This window comes from Halichoerus grypus, chromosome 3 (genome assembly GCF_964656455.1).
Source record: "Halichoerus grypus chromosome 3, mHalGry1.hap1.1, whole genome shotgun sequence".
In the NCBI taxonomy this organism is placed as follows: Eukaryota; Metazoa; Chordata; class Mammalia; order Carnivora; family Phocidae; genus Halichoerus; species Halichoerus grypus.
The window spans coordinates 71,013,184-71,033,557 of record NC_135714.1 but is presented as its reverse complement, the minus strand read 5'-3'; the positions used below and the strand labels follow the sequence as shown (position 1 = coordinate 71,033,557).

The window sequence follows — 20,374 nt, the reverse complement described above, 5'->3', positions numbered from 1 at the left end:
AGGTCGGCGGTCAGCTTACCCCTGTTTCCTCATCACGCAGAATAACATTGTTAGAATTTTTTTATGTGTGTTTGAAAATTTTTATTTATTTATAATGGTAAGAGTAAAGATATCCTGTTTTTATTTGAACCCCTTGAAATATAAAACTGCATGTTCACTAGCACAAAAGGTTGAGAGTTCAGGTCAGAACTCTTATCTATTTGGACTTTATTCCTCAAATGACCTAGCCAGGCGCTTGCATTGTTACCCTACCGTATATGGCCCTCCCAGGCCTAGTGGCCTGAATTGGACCTTGAACTGGCCTGGTGAATCACTGGGAGGAACCTTAGCATTCCAGGGGTCTACTGTGTTCTATCAGCCTCTCCAACACACAAATCAATTATTTTTTACTTTAGAAAGCAGTCTAATAACATACACTGTTTTATATTCACTCAAGGACTTTGTCTGAACCACTTGAAGTATCTATCTCAGTGGAGAAATTTGATTATGTAGCCTTATGTCTTATAATAATAAATGGTGTGTTAAGTTTTACCACTTGTTTTTCTTTTTCTTTTTGAAAAGATAATTGTAACAGTCATCCTGGGATTGGTTATTGGCGCTATTTTCTATGATCTAAAAAATGATCCTACAGGGATCCAGAATAGGTAAGTAAATTTGGATCTTGGTTTTGAGAAAGTGCTGTTACATCTTTCTAGCTAATGAAAATCCATGAAGAATTTGAATTTGAGACAAGCACAGGGTAAACTGAGGAGTAGGATAAGTCAGTGAACTGCAAGCCGAGTGCGTGTGTGTGTGCGTGTGTGTGTGTGTGTGGTGGTAATTTATGCAGATTATACAGGTAATTAATTTTTACCTTCTTAACCAGTTTTAAGCGTACAGTTCAGTGACATTCAATACATTCACATTATTTTTTTTAAAGATTTTATTTATTTAGAGAGAGAGCGTGCGAATGGGGGGAGGGGGAGAGGGAGAGAGAATTTCAAGCGACTGCGCTGAGTGCAGAGCCTCACTTGGAGCTTGATCTCGTGATCCTGAGATCATGACCTGAGCCAAAATCAAGAGTCAGATATTTAACTGACTGAGCCACCCAGGCTCCCCAGTATGTTCACATTATTGTGCAACTATCACAACCATCCAACTCCAGAACTCTTCTTCCTAAACTGTGTCTCTGTACCTATTGAACAATAATTCCTCATTCTCGCTTTCTTTAGTGCCTGGAAGCCACCATTATACTTACTGTCTCTGAATTTGACTACTCAAGGTACTCATATAAGTGGAATCATACAGTATTTGTCCGTTGGTGACTGGCTTATTTTCCTTAGCATAGTATCTTCAAGGTTCATCCGTGTTGTAGCATATGTCAGGATTTCTTTTCTTTTAAAGGCTGAATAATATTCCATTGCATGGATATACCATATTTTGTTTATGCATTTCTCTTTCCTTGGACACTTGGGTTATTTCTACCTTTTGGCTGTTGTGAATGTTGGGGAGGAAGAATTTCCTCTGTCATTCAAAGTCCTTCTAGTAGGACTGAGAATCACATTGACATGAGACAGATTAACAGGAAAAAACCAAATTTAATAGCATGTATAGAGGGAATCCACACAGACATGCAAATTCCAAAAGCAGTGAGACAACATGATGCTTATATGAGCTAAGGAGAAGGCTGGGTAGGGTAAGGGGAGAAAGACTTTAGCAGGGAGGTGGGAGATGATGTTTGGAAAACAAAGGTTGCCCTCTTATGCAAATAAGTTTCTTAGGCAAAGAGGCATCTTTTTTTTTTTTTTTTTAAAGATTTTATTTATTTATCTGACAGAGAGAGACGCAGCGAGAGAGGGAACACAAGCAGGGAGTGGGAGAGGGAGAAGCAGGCTTCCCGCTGAGCAGGGAGCCCGATGTGGGGCTCAGTCCCAGGACCCTGGGATCATGACCTGAGCCGAAGGCAGACGCTTAACGACTGAGCCACCCAGGCGCCCCAAGAGGCATCTTTCTTAATAGCTCTCTTCTTAAAAGGCTCTCCTTTCCAATTTAAATTTAGGCAGTTGTGGGGGAGATAAGAAGCTTTTTTTTTTTTTAAGATTTTATTTACTTATTTGAGAGAGAGAATGAGATAGAGAGAGAGCATGAGAGGGGGGAGGGTCAGAGGGAGAAGCAGGCTCCCTGCTGAGCAGGGAGGCTGATGCGGGACTCGATCCCAGGACTCTGGGATCATGACCTGAGCCGAAGGCAGTCGCTTAACCAACTGAGCCACCCAGGCACCCAGAAGCTTTTTTTTAAAATTTTATTTATTTGACAGAGAGAGAGAGAGAAAGAGCAAGAGCACAAGTAGGGGGAGCAGGAGACAGAAGGAAAGGGAGAAGCAGGCTCCCCACCAAGCAGGGAGCCCGACGCAGGGCTTGATCCCAGGACCCCAGGATCATGACCTCAGCCGAACGCAGATGCCTAACTGACGGAGCCACCCAGGTGCCGTGAGATAAAAAGCTTTTCCTGAGTCTGCCAGGTCTTGATTGCTTTTAACTCAAAATAATTTTCATGTCAAAGTGACCCATCTTGGAGTGGCCTGCCCTTTACCCCTAATTGAGCAATGTTGCTATGAACGTGGATGTACAAATATCTGTTTGAATCTCTGCTTTAAATTCTTTTGGATTTTTACCCAGAAGTAGAACTACTGGATTATTTGGTAATTCTATGAAATATTCTATCTTCCACAGCAGCTGTATCATTTTGCATTCCTACCAGCAGGGCACAAGACTTTCAATTCCTCTACAACATTACCAAACGTTATTTTCTGTTGTTTTTTTTTTTCTTTTAAATAATAATAACCATCCCAATTGGTGTCAGGTGATAGCGCATGTGGTTTTTGATTTGCAATCCCCTAATGATTAGTGATGTTGAGAACCTTCTCATGTGCTTATTGGCCATTTGTGTATCTTCTTTGGAGAAATGTGTATTCAAATCCTTTGCCCATTTTTTAATTGGATTTTTAAATTGTTGAACAGTAAGTGTTTTTTATATATTCTGGATATTAACCCCTTGTCAGGTATAAATTTGCAAGTATTTTCTGACCTTCTGTGGGTTGTCTTTTCACTGTTGAGAGTGTCCTTTGATACACAAAAGTTTTAAATTGTGATGTAGTCCAGTTTATCTGTTTTTTGCTTTTGTTGCTTGTGAATAATTTTTCCTTTATATTTTTTGATTTGTTTGCCCTGGGGAGGTGGATGACACTCAGGTTTTTCTGTTATATGGTTAGCGCTTACGTTAGTTTACCTTACCGAGTTTTAGTCACCATGTGTCCTTAAAAATATTTTTTCATGATGAGACTTAGTAATGGGCTCTAGCACGCTCTGAATGTATATGCTCAGTAGTGTCAAAGACTGCAGAGTTCTCCTTGTACTTCATGTAGAAAGCTGTTCTGTGCCAGGCACTGTGCTCTGTGTTTTAAACCATGGACGCAGACTTCTGCCCCAAGGGGTGGGGTGGTATTATCCCCATTTTACCATAAGGATATGAGGAAAGTTGCAGTAGCTTGAGTCGAATCTGTTTTGATGTCTGACTGTTTATGAAAGAAAGAATAAGCATAAAAGTCAATTCCTCACTCAAGTAAAATAAATTCTCTCCTGTATAGAATCAGATAGTGTTACTCTACATTGCGATTATTATGGCAGCTTATTTCCAGAGTTACGTCACTGTTTTTCTCTTTACTTTCCCTGAGGGGTGTGGTGGTCTCTCACTTGTTTCCAAGCTTGCTAGTAATTGATGATTTGTACCCATTGTAGGTAGCATATTTTTACCAAGCACAGAATATAGGTCACAGGATCTATTGCCCATGGACCTTTTGTGTTGTGCAGTGGGAAGTATTCGGAAAAAGTATTGGAAAACCTGTCTGCAACTGGAATTTTATTTTTTTTATTTTTTTATTTTTTAATTTTTATTTATTTATTTGACAGAGAGAGACACAGCAAAAGAGGGAACACAAGCAGGGGGAGAGGGAGAGGGAGAAGCAGACTCCCCGCTGAGCAGGGAGCTTGATGCGGGGCTTGATCCCAGGACCCTGGGATCATGACCTGAGCCGAAGGCAGATGCTTAACGACTGAGCCACCCAGGCGCCCCTGCAACTGGAATTTTAAAGAGGAATTGGATATCTAACCATTACAATTCTTGGTAGAAGAATCCAGAGAAATAAAGAAGAGGTTTAGCAGTTTCTTCAAATGTTTTCTGGAGGAATAGGGCATTGGATTTATTTTAATTTGTATTTTTGACATAAACTTGTTGCCACTTTTTCATCATTTGAAATTGCTCAGGAGGCCAGTGGTTTGGTTCTCCTCTTTGGGAATGAATTATCCCAAAGAGGTGCTCTCTGCTTTTTCTCTAACCTGTGTAACTAACAAGCTGGGTTTTATTTATATGTAGAGTAGGAGCTTCTATGACCTAATAGTTACCTTACAGGGTTGTGGTGATAGCTAAACAAATTAATATATATTAAGAGAAAAGATATTTTAAAAAATATTTGGATCAATAAGTAGATATTACAGACATGGATTACCAGCTTGAAAAGAATTAGAGGGGCGTCTGGGTGGCTCAGTCATTGAGCGTCTGCCTTTGGCTCAGGTCATGATCCCAGGGTCCTGGGATCGAGCCCCGCGTCGGGCTCTCTGCTCAGCGGGAAGTCTGCTTCTCCCTCTCCACTCCCCCTGCTTGCGTTCCCTCTCTCGCTGTCTCTCTCTCTGTGTCAAAATAAATAAATAAAATCTTAAAAAAAAAAAAAGAATTAGAATACCTTAAATTCTTTAGCAATAAAACTGTATTTACTATAAATCATATGATTTAGAAGTAATGTCAGTATCTACTAGTTCAGAATCATGATGAACATAACAGTATTGTTAGATATAAGGCTTAACAAATTGAGCTGAATTGTTGCATGTCCCATCTTTCTTTCTTCTTTCTTTCTTTCTTTTTCTTTCTTTCTTTCTTTCTTTCTTTCTTTCTTTCTTTCTTTCTTTCTTTCTTTCTTTCTTTCTTTCTTTCTTCTTGTTCTTCACTCTGATGTCTCTCCCTTTCCTTTTAAGGGCACTAATCCCATTGTGAGGGCTCTATCCTCATGACCTCTTCTAAATCTAATTATCTCCCAAATACACTGTCTCTAAATATCATCACATTGAAGGTTCGGGCTTCAACATTGGAATTTGGGGAGGACACAGTTCGATCCATAGCAACCCAGGACCTTGACTTCCAAACTGTGCTCTCTGGAGTCCCAGGGGTACCACTGTGGATACACAGAGATGGTGGGGAGAAAGCTGGTGGGGCACATACTTCCCTCTGTTTTAACCAGAACAGTTTCTATTTCATGTTATAAGGTATCGTTTGAGGAGAGAGTTTTGCGGTTAGAAAATTGATTTAAGAATGTTTAATCGACTGCAGTGCTTTCCCCCCGCTTTCTCTCATTGCAGATCAGGGGTGCTCTTCTTCCTGACGACCAACCAGTGTTTCAGCAGTGTGTCAGCTGTGGAGCTCTTTGTGGTCGAGAAGAAGCTCTTTATGTGAGTAGGTCTCTGTTCCAGGAAGGGGGCTACCCGATATCAGGGGCTGTTGGTCAAACTGGTCATATCCAGTATTGGGCCACAGCTTGGTTCCTGGGGATTGCCGATGTTAATTGAGAAAAAGCAGCCAGAGGCTGGAAGGACAATCATGAGCATCTGGGGCTTGATACCAAGGGAAAAAGGAGTTCAAGAATAGGGCAGAGCCAGCAAACCCAAATGCTGCAGAAAAAGCAAGCGATAAAGGGGCTAAAAGGGATCTTTTGTTTTTAGCAAATGAGAAGTCATGATGGCCCTTACAGGAAAAGTTAGAGAGGCTTGGTAGAGAGAAGGTGGTGGGTTGAGCAGTAAATACAAGGTGTGGAGGTCAAGTTGACAAAGAATGTGGACCCAGCTTAGCCCTCAATGGGAGGGGAATGGAAGGAACCAAAAAGGGCAGCCTTGAAATAAAGTAGGGGCTGTTTTGTTTCTTGTGTTTTTCAAAGTTGGATGAGATTTGCCCGTATTTACATGCTGAGGAAAGGAATCATTCGAGAGGGAAAGAAAGATATTGGTGGAGGAGTTTGGAATTACAGGAGGAAGACGTCAGGAAGAGGAAGGGATCTAGAACTGGAGAGGGAAGGAAGCAGGATTTGATGGCTGACAGGGATGTGTGGTTGAAAGTTGAAAGGTATGATTGTTGAAGGAAGAAGTGCCATTTTCTTTTTTATCACGAGAGTGGAAGAAGTGATCCAAGGTGCATTCGGAAGCTCGGAGGATAGCAGAGCCACCTTCTTCATAATCAGAAGTGGGGAGAAAGTAAAGCCTCTACCATAACTGAGCTCAGCTACTGGAGCGCTGTTCTCCAAGGAGAGCCAGTGTTGGAAGAGAGGGAGGAGATGCAGATCTGCCCACTGGGAGTGGGTGCTCAGGGGGCAGAATAGATGGCATCTAGAGGGAGTTCTATAACGAGAAGAGGGGTATTGCACAGACTCGTGTGGGGGTGACATCACAGGGAAGGCTCACATCCAAGATGGTGCCTGATGCTGACAGGATGGTGGCGGGGGTTTGCCTCAAGGACGTGAGAAGCTGTAGTCATTAGACCCCTGGTGGCGGCGAAGTCTGTAGGTGAGCAAGCAGCCCAAGCTGGTCTCTGCCTTCCTAAACTAATGTAGGACACTTTTTTTCTTTTTTAGACATGAATATATCAGTGGATACTACAGAGTGTCATCTTATTTCTTTGGAAAACTGTTATCTGATTTACTACCCATGAGGATATTACCAAGTATTATATTTACTTGTATAATATACTTCTTGTTAGGTAAGCAATATGACAAAAGGTTTGTGTCTTTAGTCTTGGATATGAGGGTAAGCCAGTTTCTTTTTACCAGCTTAGTTTTGGTTCTCAGACTCTAAACCAAGCCAGTGAGAGAAGGAGACATCTATCCATTGTGTGTGCTATGAAATAACTGTTCTTTGAGGACATTTTTGTCAAGACTTGCCCCAAACTAACTTAAAACTATTTATAAAACTGTATTTTACTGAAAGATGCTGTGTGTCATTTATAAACATGGAAAGAATTCACGAAACTATTTGAGACTCTGCTGGAGGAGCTGGGATAGTTACTACCTATTTATGTTTGTTTGTGTTTTTTTTTCAAAGATTTTATTTTTTATTTATTTGACAGAGAGAGACACAGCGAGAGAGGGAACACAAGCAGGGGGAGTGGGAGAGGGAGAAGCAGGCTTCCTGCTGAGCAGGGAGCCTGACGCGGGGCTCGATCCCAGGACCCCCGGATCGTGACCTGAGCTGAAGGCAGACACTTAATGACTGAGCCACCCAGGCGCCCCTACCTATTTATATTTTTATTCATGTGTGTGTCTGTGTGTTTATATGTAAACATAGTGAAAGACAGTGACTTTCAGGGCTTCCTGCTTTAATACAAATACTTGTTTGATGGGTGTAGTTAGATTTATTTCTGCATTGTGTTTAGGCTTTACCCCAGGCTCATTGTATCAGAATTTCCATATATTCTACTGATACACATAAACACACACACACGTTAGAAATATATATTTTAATTAAAAAAATATATAAGTAAAGCACTATAGAGGAACATCAACTGATTGAGTTTAAACTTCCATGTTATATATAAGAGGTGTGTCATAGAGAATTAGGTGTAGAACCTAGATCCTCAGACTCTTGACTGGTGGTCTTATGGCTGTTCCAAAATCTTCAGATTGTGTGACCCATAATATTAGTCCATTATAGTTTGTAGTTTTATGAAACTTATTTAACCCCACCCTCAATCCCAAAATTATATGGTGCTTTGTCTTGGGGGACTTGGACTGTGGAGATGTTCCCCCAGATACTGAAACCACTGAGAGGTCACGTAATCTTCTTCCCAGTTTATTTACTCAATGCAGTTATAGCAAACAGTCATGTGGTGATATTTGGGTAAAACAAATATGCTATTGACAAGTTTCCTTCTTAGAAGAAAAGGCGATAGGATGGGGGGCCGGTTGTGTGGCCTGGAGCTCTCCATCTCGGGCACTCAGAAATTGTTAATAATTACAAATAAAGGAGCAGAGATGTTATACAGAAATGTGCTTATGCCACAAGTATAAAAAAGACACTTTATGATAACTTTATAAAGTAACATGGGGGAACTGGTAATGAAATTGGTGACCCAAGGTGGCTGGATAGAGGATGAATTTTCCTCATTCTGGTATTAGTTTCTCAAAATATTACGTGCTCTGCACAGTAAGCAATCCCAAATACACAGTTACCGAGGCAGTTGTATTCAACCCCCTCTTTTCTTCCCAACTAAGGCTTGAAACCAGTTGTGGAGGCCTTCTTCATCATGATGTTTACCCTTATGATGGTGGCGTATTCAGCCAGTTCTATGGCACTGGCCATAGCAGCAGGCCAGAGCGTGGTATCCATAGCAACACTTCTCATGACCATCTCCTTTGTGTTTATGATGGTGAGTAGGAACTGTGCTTCTCTGAGAAGTAATTATTTCCCCTTATTCCTTCCCACAAATTTACCTGTTTCCTAAAACCTGCTTTGAGGATTCTGTAAATGGGATTCTCTTCTTTAAGGAGACCGTGTATTGAGGTACAGCCTAGAGAATGTACAGATTTTTCTTGCCATTACCCAGCATTTTTGGCTACTGTTCTAATATAATTGCTATAACTTTTCAGTTAACGTTTTGTTACAAATGAGTTTTTAAAAGATGCTTCTTGGTGACATATAGTGAAACCTTGATAAACTGGAACTTCAAAAGCCAAACTAGACTTTAAACCAAAGACTGTAACAAGAGATGAAGAAGGGCACTATATCAGAATAAAGGGGACAGTACAACAAGAAGATCTAACAATTGTAAATATTTATGCCCCCAGTATGGGAGCATCCAAATATATAAAACAATAACAGACATAAAGGAACTCATTGATAATAATTCAATAATAGTATGGGACTTTAACACCCTACTTGAAGCAGTGGACAGATCCATCTAATCAGAAAATCAACAAGGAAACAATGGCTTTGAATGACACACTCGACCAGATGGACTCAACAGATATATTCAGAACATTTCATCCTAAAGCAACAGAATACAGTCTTTTCATGTGAACATGGGACTTCTCTAGAATAGGTCACATACTAGGTTACAAATCAGTCCTTAATAAGTACAAAAAGGTTGAGATCATACCATACATATTTTCTGACCACAACACTGTGAAACTTGAAGTCAACCACAAGAAAAGATTTGGAAAGACCACAAATACATGGAGGTTAAACAGCATTCTACTAAACAATGAATGGGTCAACAGGAAATCAATAAATTCAAAAAATACATGAAATAAATGAAAATGAAAACACAATGGTCCAAAACCTATGGGGTGCAGCAAAAACAGTCCCAAGAGGGAAGTATATAGCAATATAGGCATACTTCAAGAAGGAAGAAAAATCTCAAATAAACAACCTAACCTTGTACCTAAAGGAGCTAGAAAAAGAACAACAAATAAAGCCTAAAGCAAGCAGAAGGAAGGAAATATTAAAGAGTAGAGCAGAAATAAATAATGATACAGAAACTTAAAAAAAAAAATCCCAATAGAATAAATCAATGAAATCAGGAGCTGGTTCTTTGAAAAAATTAGTAAAATTGATAAACCCATAGCCAGACTTATCAAAAAGAAAAGAGAAAGGATCCAAATAAATAAAATCACAAATGAGAGAGGAGAAATAACAGGCAACACCACAGAAATACAAACAATTATAAGAGAATATTATGAAAAATTATATGCCAACAAATTGGACAGTCTGGAAGAAAGGACAAATTCCTAGAAACATAAAAACTACCAAAACTGAAACAGGAAGAAATAGAAAACTTGAACAGACCGATAACCAGTAAAGAAATTGAATCAGTAATCAAAAATCTCCCAACAAATAAAAGTCGAGGGCCAGATGACTTCACAGAGGAATGCTACCAAACATTTAAAGAAGAGTTAATACTTATTCTTCTCAAACTATTCCAAAAAATAGAAATGGAGGGAAAACTTCCAAACTTATTCTACAAGGCCAGCATCACCCTGATTCCAAAACCAGACAAAGACTCCACTGAAAAAGAGAACTACAGGCCAGTATCCCTGATGAACATGGTTGCAAAAATGCTCAGTACAATATTCGCATACTGAATCCAACAGTACATTAAAAGAATCATTCATCACGATCACATGGGATTTATTCCTGAGCTGCAAGTTTGGTTCAGTATTTGCACATCAGTCAACATGATTCACCACATTAATAAAGGCCAGGATAAGATCTATATGATCCTCTTAGTTGATGCAGAAAAAGCATTTGACAAAGTACAGCATTGCTTCTTGATAAAAAACCTCAACAAAGTAGAGATAGAGGGAACATACCTCAATATCATAAAGGCCATATACAATAAACCCACAGCCAATATCATCCTCAGTGGGGAAAAACAGAGCTTTTTCTCTGTGGTCAGGAACAAGACAAGGATGTCCACACTCACCACACTCACCACTGTTATTTAACATAGTACTGGAAGTCCTAGCCTCAGCAATCAAGACAACAAAAAGAAATAAAAGGCATCTAATTGGTAAAGAAGAAGTAAAACTTTTACTATTTGCAGATGACATGATACTCTATAGCAAACTCAAAACACTCCACCCAAAAACTGCTAGAACTGACACATGAATTCATTAAAGTCACAGGATGCAAAGTCAATGTATAGAAATCTGTTGCATTTCTATACACCAATAATGAAGCAGCAGAAAGAGAAATCAAGGAATCGATCCCATTTACAGTTGCACCAAGAACAATAACCATCCAGTAATTGCACTACTAGGTATTTACCCAGAGGGGAGAAAATACTGATTCGAAGGGATACATGCACCCCTATGTTTATAGCAGCATTATCAACAATAGCCAAATTATGGAAAGCGCTCAAATGTCAATTGACCAATGAATGGATAAAAAAGATGTGGTATATATACAGAATGGAATATTACTCAGCCATCAAAAAGAATGAAATCTTGCTATTTGCAGTGATGTGGATGGAGCTAGACAGTTTTAGGCTAAGCGAAATAAGTCAGAGAAAGAAAAATACCATATGATTTCACTCATATGTGTAACTTAAGAAACAAAACAAATGATCATAGGGGAAAAAAGAGAGAGGCAAACCAAGAAACAGACTTAACTATAGAGAGCAAACTGATAGTTGCCAGAGGAGAGGTGGTTAGGGGGTTGGGTTAAATAGGTGATGGGGATGAAGGAGGGCACTTGTGATGAGCACCAGCTATTGTATGGAAGTGTTGAATCACTAAATTGTACACCTGAAACTAATATTAGAGTGTATGTTAACTAATTGGAATTTAAACAAAGACTTCTAAAAAAAACCCCACAAAAACCAGAAAAGTTTTGATTATAAGATTCCCTCATAAAAATGACAGGTTAATTACCCAACTTCTGTGCTAGTGTTAGAGAACCATTGACTTATTTAAGCAGTAACTTAATGGTTTGGTTGGATCTACTCCTCCCCAAGGGAATAGGCTAAGCTCCATGAGAAATAGAACAGTTTGCAGTGTGGGTAGTCTATCCTGAGTCCCTCCTATATTTTGAAAAGGGGTGTTTTAAAAAGTTGCAAAACTCACACAGTACTCTGTCTCCTCCTTTCTGGGTTCCTGACATTCTCCTATACCAATGTATTTCTGCTTACCTTTTTTTTTTTTATGGTTACTGAAGCCTAACCTTACATGTCCCTTAATTTTACCTGTACATAGATGAATCAGTAGGTGAATCAGCTAGTTACCACCTTGCTCCTTAACTACATCAAGTGAACAGGAATGTTTAGCCTGTTTACTTAATACACGTGTTCTTTCTGCTAAGATGTCTTTAAAAGGAGCATAATTAGCACAACTTTTTGCCAAAGTTTAAGTCTTCCATTTCTTTCTTTTTTTTTTTTTAAGATTTTTATTTATTTGACAGAGAGAGATACAGCGAGACAGGGAACACAAGCAGAGGGAGTGGGAGAGGGAGAAGCAGGCTTCCCACTGAGCAGGGAGCCCGATGTGGGGCTCGATTCCAGGACCCTGGGATCATGACCCGAGCCGAAGGCAGACGCTTAACGACTGAGCCACCCAGGCGCCCCCAGTCTTCCATTTCTGAGTCTGACATCTATCAATCTAAACATTATTAAGAGTGATAAACCTTGCATATATTTTCTATCATGTTATCCAATAATGTGTCATCGATTTATAAAAATAGATATATTTGTGTGATATATTAGATGTTTCACCTTATTATTATTTAAAAGTTTGTATATAGATCCTTTATAACCAGTCATAAAACCATATTTTACTCAGAGATGCTGTGTGTCCTCTGTTTAGCACCTGGTTAAGTCAAGTTCAAAAATATGTAGTCACTCCAGCAACATTGTCATTGTTATGTCTATCCCAGCATACCTCCTTCCAGTTAGAAGTTTTAGATGAGCCTCTTCTCACGTAGCCATCTGTTGCTGGAGTAATCTGCCCCGGGATCTTCACTGTAAGACTGCTCTTTGGTAGCTTTAAATGAAGGTATTCACCATATTTTATGTAGTACTTCCCCGTGTCATTCTGTTTATCAGTTCCAGGATTTGGGTTATTTTAGCATGCATCCTGAACCCCAGATTATTTCTGGAGTCATGCAGAGCGCAAGCCCTTGTAAATAACAAATCTTACTGTGTTAGGGCAATAGAGAGGGGCATGAGATGTTCAGGATCTGTTCTGGTATGTTTACTGGTGTGAACATATAATGGTTGTATCATTAGAACAGTCAGTACTTTATTGACCTTTCGTTGTGGGCAGTTACCAAAAGTAAAATCCTTGACAATGAAGGGTCTTCCAATTAAATGACATAGGTATTATTAGATATATTGTCATTCCTTTAGAACCATAAACAGCCTCAGCTCTAGAGAGGCATACATATGCAGAGTGGAGAAGTCTTAGAAGAAACGTTTGTAAAGGTTGTCGGGGACTCAGAAATTATTCTCTGTAATTCTCCATGAAATCCCTTCACCAGGTCTGATTCTTGGCATTTGCTTTTTGTAGATATTTTCAGGGCTGTTGGTAAATCTCAGAACTGTTGGGCCTTGGCTGTCCTGGCTTCAGTACTTAAGCATTCCTCGATATGGCTATGCGGTAAGTTTTCCTCACATGTCCTTGTGACTGCTTCATTGTTCCCAAGCTAGAACCAACCAGAATAAAGCCTAACAACCTCATGGCTCCAGCCACGAACTGTGAAAGTCTCCCAGGGGTTTCATTTTCAGAGTGATGAAGAAGAGTTTCACCTTGATCATCACCTGAGGTTTCCCCAGTCACCCTGCTGCCTGAGGGAGGTGAGGGGTGGAGAGAGAACTCCTCATGAAGGAGAAAGATTGCCTAATGGATATAAAAACATGTAGTTGCATTTCAGTTCCATACGAAAATAGAGGATGGGAGCCTAGAGTACATATTTTGTATATTAAAATTAGAAGAAAAAGAGCATATAATACAGCTACTGTATTGGCTTTAGAAAGTTCATCAACTCCAAAGAAAACTGTGTCTTAATATAGTGTGATTGGGTTTATAACTCCCAAGAATTAGCACTGGTTTTGATGAAAAGAAACAAGAACAATATAAAAGATTCTTACCTGTAAATTGACAGTAGTCATTGAGTACCGCTGTATGATTTTAATTACACTGTTTGTGGGATTATAAAATTAAGGAGAGAAGAAAGGAGAAGTTACAGGTAAGATAGCGAGAGGTCTCCCCTCTTTGCCAAATACTTTACTTCCTTTGTTTTAGAAGCCAGAATCCCAACATAGGCCACTCAGTTGCCAGGGAGAAGAATTTTAGTTGCTCTGGTGTGACCGAGACCGTGAATGTGAAGCTTGGTTTGTTTTTTGGAATAGCAGTAAAGATTAAACTAGGAGGACATGATCATTCTTTGGAGACTTTTTGAAATTTAAAATCATTTACTGGGCGCCTGGGTGGCTCAGTCGTTAAGCACCTGCCTTTGGCTCAGGTCATGATCCCAGAGTCCTGGGATCAAGCCCCGCATCAGGCTCCCTGCTCAGCGGGAAGCCTGCTTCTCCCTCTCCCACTCCCCCTACTTGTGTTCCCTCTCTCACTCTCTCTCTGTCAAATAAATAAATAAAATCTTAAAAAAAATAAATAAATAAAATCATTTACCTTGTCCCATCCCCCCTTGTGTTACAGGCTTTGCAGCATAATGAGTTTTTGGGACAAAACTTCTGCCCAGGAGTCAATGTAACAGCGAATAATACCTGTAGCTATGCGATGTGAGTTTGTACTCAGTGTCAGAATGGATTTGCTTACTCTTGTGGTGTCGGGTAGCGAGGCCTCTGGGCCGCGTGGCTGGTGTGGGTCCTTTCACCGACCTCTCTGAGCTGTTGTACACCAGTGCACATCTCCTTGACATTCTACTCTGGTCAAAGTTATATTTAAGTTGGGGAAATGTTTCTGATATGTTGTTCATTTGGGGCCTTTTAAAACACTGTTTTGATTGTGGGCTTTAGCTTTTATTTTCAGAACATTTGAGTTTGAAATGAGCTGCTTTGATATTGTAGCGAAGCCTTAGGATATTGGAATTGTATGGGTTATGGGAAGTGTACGGATCCATGAACTTAAGGCTTCCTGTAAGCCCACGCCACGGCCAGGAGCAAGAGACTGAAAGGCAGCTAGAGCGGAACGGAGGGAATATTTCCCGGGCGCGCTTGTGGCACGTACCTCTTCCTCCTGCACTTAAATGGGATACATTATGAAATCGAAGTCTACACGGCTATTTTTTTTTTTCTTTTAAAATGACTTGGAATATCCTTATTAAAGCATGTACCCTCTAAAGAAAGAAACACATTTCAGTCAGCTGAGAAAGAAGTCCCATTTATTGCGTAATGTCAATAAAACAGAAATGCAGATTTTCATAAAATTAGGATATTGTCTTAAAAATTGAATAACACCACTTTCCTTATTGATGATTGTTGTTAACGGTTTGATTCTGATACATTAACTAGTGAAAGAAAAGAGAATGCTGGTATCCAAATCTCATGAACCTTCATGAAATAATTCTTAGTAACAGGACAGAGTGCTGTTTTGTAGTATTTCTAGAAAACCTCTATAAAGAGTTTTCTTTATCCTGCCCGCTCCCTCTCTTTTTTGTCTGGGCTTAACACTTTTTTGGGGGGGACTGCTAGATTTCAAGAGTTGCACAAAGATGGGATAACGGGTAATAATTAAGGCTGTACCAGGTGTTTTTAGTGCCAGGTGCTTTTCTAAACGGTGGCAGGGCTACTGCACCCGTGTTGTGTTTCGGCTGCCGCGGAGGCCTCCAGCTGATTAAGTGGGCCTGCTGGTGATGGCGTGTTGCAGAGCGTCTGCAGCGCTCAGACCGGTCTTGGTGCAACAGCTGATGGAACGCGACGGTGCCAGGAAGGCCTTGCTCACCTCTTTTCCCAGTTTCAAAATTCTTAGCCTGTGTTCGTTTGTATGGCTGATTTGTGGGTGATGAGTTCTAAAAAGAGCTTTGATCATCTCGGTAAGGGCCTTTGATGTCATCTGTTAAAACTGAGGTTTTCCCCATCAGGAGTGAGGGCAAAATTACTTGATAAATGTTTTTGCCCTTTAGAGAGAGCAGCAGCATAGATCTGGAAACAAATGAATTTGCAGAGACTAGCAGTTTGGTTCACAGTGTGAGTCTGTGGACTTGGACAAGTTCCTTACAACCTTAGCCTCTTCATCTTTTAAATGTATGTACTAACCCCCATTGGGCTGTTTTAGGGATTAACTAAACTGTTACATGCAGATTGCTTAGCATAGTATCTAATGGATTCATAAGCACTCATTGTCTGTTATACATGAAGGCATAGTTATTTAAGCCTTGGTAGCCTATGGGAGGAGTGAATTTAAATGAGTAAAATTTGACAGATGCTAAGAATGAAGTCATATTCTTTTTCTGTTGAATTTCAGATGTACTGGCGAAGAATTTTTGCTAAACCAGGGCATCGATATCTCCCAGTGGGGCCTGTGGAAGAATCACGTAGCCTTGGCATGTATGATTGTTATCTTCCTTACAATTGCCTACCTAAAATTGTTATTTCTTAAAAAATATTCTTAAATTCCTCTTTAATTTACATGATTGATCCACACATTAAAAATGGAGCATCTTGATTTATTTTAAATATTCCAAAGTGTTTTTGTTGTCTTTTCTTTTGGCATCATACTGTTCAGCAAGAATTATTTTCAGCAAAGACATTCACAGAAACCGTGGTGAACTGAATTACACATGAAAGAATCCAAGTCATAAACTAGTGCTCTTATGAACTGCGTATTAGTTCATCTAGTCATACAGTAACCATGGGGGAGGCATCTAGTTTAATTTATGGACCTAAAAAATAATTGAATTCTAGGAACTTGTGCCAAGTTCTGAACACCTCTGATACCAGTTTCGTCATCTTTGAAAGGAGTGGAGGGCTCATTGCCCTCCAGCTCCAGTATCATCTGAATCTATGATCGGCTGTTATTTAGTAGAATCTACGATCTGCCGTTATTTAGTAAATAACAACAACAAATATACAGACGCAGTGGTGGAAGTACGATATTTAAACCGTATTGGAAAAACCCAGTGTGATTCATAGGGTAAAAAAAGCCATTCTGAGAGAAGAAGCTTTGCTGGGCCTTTTAAAGTTATTAGAACTTACTGAGATTTCTCTGTTGTGGACTCCGAACACCGCAGGAGGTCTGCCGGCCTCAGACGAGGTGTGGAGGGTGCTGAGCTGCGCTGGGGCATTCAGGGGTCTGTGGTCTGGATGCGCGTCACAACCTCCCAGGGCACTTGGCTCAATGCACAGTGCGCCCGGCTGCGTCAGCATCTCCAGGGCTGCTTCAGAAAGAACGGGCCACGCCAGGACCCGGGAACTACCAAGATCCTTCCCGGCTCCGAACACTTGGACCTGTGATACCATAACTGTCACCACTGCCCCCATACAGACGTCTTCACTCCTACATAGACATCTCTTATTCACAGATTTTCTCTTCGTTCTAACCTTTATCGGAACTAGGGAAGTATTTCTTAACTTCTTTTTTTATTAAAGGGTAATGTAGGGGAAAGTGTCGTCCAGTGAATTATCGTAAAAGGAACATGCCGGTGCAGCTACCGACCTAGGGGCAGAGACAGGACATGACCAGCACATGGGAGCCCCCCTGGTGGCCGCTCCCCATCACTACTTCCTCCTCTCTGGGTTGTTTCTGAAATGACGCTTGCATACTCCTCTCTGTTGCTGTTATCACACATCACAACAGCTGAGTTTTGTGTTCCCGTGTGCATAGATCCATATTAAGTCCCTCCCGCCCCCTTTTAATGAAGTATTAATACAGAGAAGTTGCAAAGACAGTATTTGCCCACCTTTCCTTAATTGTTAACATTTATAGACCACGGTACATGTCAGAAGTAAGAGATTAACACTGTACATTATTATTACTTAAACTATGCACTTTATTCAGATTTCACCACTTTCACACTAACATGCTTTATTCCAGGATCCATTTCAGGAGATCACATTGCAATGAATCCCCCTTTTTATAAAAGTAAACACTTTTCAGTATTAATAGGAATTAAGTGAGCCTGAGGATCACCAGTGTAGACTCCTTGTGACTGCTCATCTTGGAGTATCGTTTAGTGTCAGTGGGTGCCCTGCCATATTGGCGTGACATCAGTCCAGGGACGTAGCATTATATTTTTAAGAAACTTTTTTTAGATGACATTTGATTAATGCATCATCTTGTAACATGTTATCACACACTCTTTTTACCTGATTATTATGTGACCATCAGGGTTAATCAGTTTTTCCTGTCCTTGGTATATAATCCTGGCTTCCTTAGAGTTCTCTGTATACACTCTTCCCTCATTATATATATATATATTATATTTATATATATATATTTATATATATATATATATAAAGTGTGTGTGTATATATATATACACACACACACACACATACTTTACATACAAAATACACTTAAAGAAGAAACAAAACAGCCAAACATATTAATACCTACTTTTGAAAAGAATTTAAATGTATCTTGTTATATTTATCATCCCTTTATATTACAATATCCTTTTTTACACAATTGTTTTTAATTCTTATGGTAAGAAACACATAACATAAAATTTGCCATCTTCACCATTTTTGAGTTAAGGAACACTTTTTAAAGTATAAGTAAATATAAGTCCTATAAAATAGAAAATATGAATTTATAGAAATTTACTTCAGACTATGTCTATATTCTTTTGAATTTTGTTTTTATTTTCTTGGATGTCACAAGAACCAATCTATAATGGAGAGGATGAATTAATTTGGTTTAAAATAAAAGAAACCTCAGGAATAAATGAAAAGTGTTAGCTACTACTCTATTCCTTCCATTGCTCTCATGGTGGCTTGAAGTGAGTAATGTTGAAGAGGCGGCGTATGTACTCATCTCCTTCTCCATCTTGGAAGCCATTCTTCATGGTCTTTAGATTTGAACTGTATTAACCTCAGTACCTCAATATCTACATATATTTGAAAAGTAGCACTACTCATATTTATATGACATCTTTAGACCACCCCTGTGCCTGCTCAATGGGCCTCAGATGAGACGAGTTGAGGTAGCTGGGGCAGATACCATTCATGGGTCCAAGAGCTTGGGCTCTCACCAACGCTGATGTATGAGCGGCCACTATGGATGCCTGAGCTGTCTGAGCTCTCCATATGGTCCTGTCCTTTGACTAGAGCAGCAGGCCACTTGGTGACAAGTTGATAACATACAATAACTTTATGGTTGGCCCAGAAATCTGTGAGGATCAGTGTCTTAGAGTATGAGTCCTACTGGAGGCCTTACATTTGTAGAGATTCTGTACTTTGTGTTTTATTTTGCATTCCCTCATGGAAGAGCTGTATGGTGTTTTATGATACCTCTTGCTGTACTGTGCTAAGGGATTTTCCTTTTGGTTGTAGCAGTAGAATTATTAGAAAGTCATCCGCTTGAGAGTACTTCCAAGTCATTGCAATGTTAAAACTTTTGGCTAGTATCCATGGTAAAAAGTATATTTCATTGGAACAACGCACTGCTTGTGTGCACACAGATAATCCAAACAGGTCTCATGGGATGCATTTCGAAAGTTATTTCTGAAAATAGAGTTTGAGTGAAATGATTTTATAGGCCCACCAGTATAATACAGTGACCATGTAATCAATAAATATTTTCAAAGTTATACAATTTTATATGCCCTTTACTTATTTTTAGTGTCCTGGTTTGATCAATTATATGTTTATGATGGTAATATTGTTTTACCTCCCTCAGATAGAATTCATAAAGATTAAGTAATTCTTGATACTTATTTTTCATTTTATTTATTTTTTTGTTTTCATACATCCTTACATTCTCTGAATTCCTTCTTGCATCTATAAGATGAGAATTTCTTTTAGCTTTAGCATTTTTTTTTTTTAAAGATTTTATTTATTTATTTGACAGAGACATAGCGAGAGAGGGAACACAAGCAGGGGGAGCGGGAGAGGGAGAAGCAGGCTTCCCGAGGACCAGGGAGCCCGATGCGGGGCTCTATCCCAGGACCCTGGGACCATGAACTGAGCGGAAGGCAGATGCTTGACGACTGAGCTACCCAGGCGTCCCTAGCTTTAACATTTTAGGTTATATGGTTGTTTATATTGAATTGTCCATTTTTCAACTAGCTTCAAGAAGAGCAGCCACCCAGCTTGACTTTTCAACTTCACCTATGTGCTTTTGGTATAATCCTGTAATTTCTTTCATTTGAATTGTTACCAAAATAACTGGAATCTTATTTATGCAGATTTAGACTCAAAGTTGCTAAAATCAAGAAGGGCCTTCTCTCTGTTTGAAAGGTTGGCCTTTGACTTGTTCATCTGGTTAGTTTTAAGTATTTTCTTTTTACATTCCGCTTTGGTTGGTAGGGGTAGAACCGAGCAGAGTTCTTTACTCCTGTAGACCAGGGGTTGACAGACTTTATCTGTGAAGGGATCTAAGAAATATTTTGTAGTCTTTGCCTGTTTTTTTTTTTTTAGACGACCTCTTAAAAATGTAAAAATCGTTCTTGAAAAATGTAAAAACTATTCTTAGCTTGAGGCTATACAACTCAGTGTGAGCCAGATTTGGCCCACAGGCCACAGTTTGCAGAGACCCTTGGTGTAAAGTTGTCGCTCCTGCTTCATGTGAAACCATACTTAAAATGTTGATGAACCAGATTTCTAAGAAATTTGCTGGCAATTTTACTAA

At 39.6% G+C, this 20,374-nt stretch overlaps 1 protein-coding gene across 7 annotated transcripts in view; it reads left to right on the top strand.

Moving 5' to 3' along the window:
• ABCG2 (ATP binding cassette subfamily G member 2 (JR blood group)) overlaps positions 1-16,262 on the top strand; it is a 141,674-nt gene extending 125,412 nt beyond the window's left edge. For all 7 annotated transcript variants that reach the window (XM_036122714.2, XM_036122711.2, XM_036122713.2 and 4 more), the window contains 7 exons: positions 562-644; positions 5,448-5,537; positions 6,710-6,834; positions 8,345-8,499; positions 13,133-13,222; positions 14,282-14,364; positions 16,049-16,262. In XM_036122714.2, the coding sequence (XP_035978607.1) occupies positions 562-644; positions 5,448-5,537; positions 6,710-6,834; positions 8,345-8,499; positions 13,133-13,222; positions 14,282-14,364; positions 16,049-16,196 (774 nt within the window). In that variant the 3' untranslated portion in view covers positions 16,197-16,262. The remainder of the gene's footprint in view (positions 1-561; positions 645-5,447; positions 5,538-6,709; positions 6,835-8,344; positions 8,500-13,132; positions 13,223-14,281; positions 14,365-16,048) is intronic.
• The last annotated feature ends 4,112 nt before the right edge of the window (positions 16,263-20,374 follow it).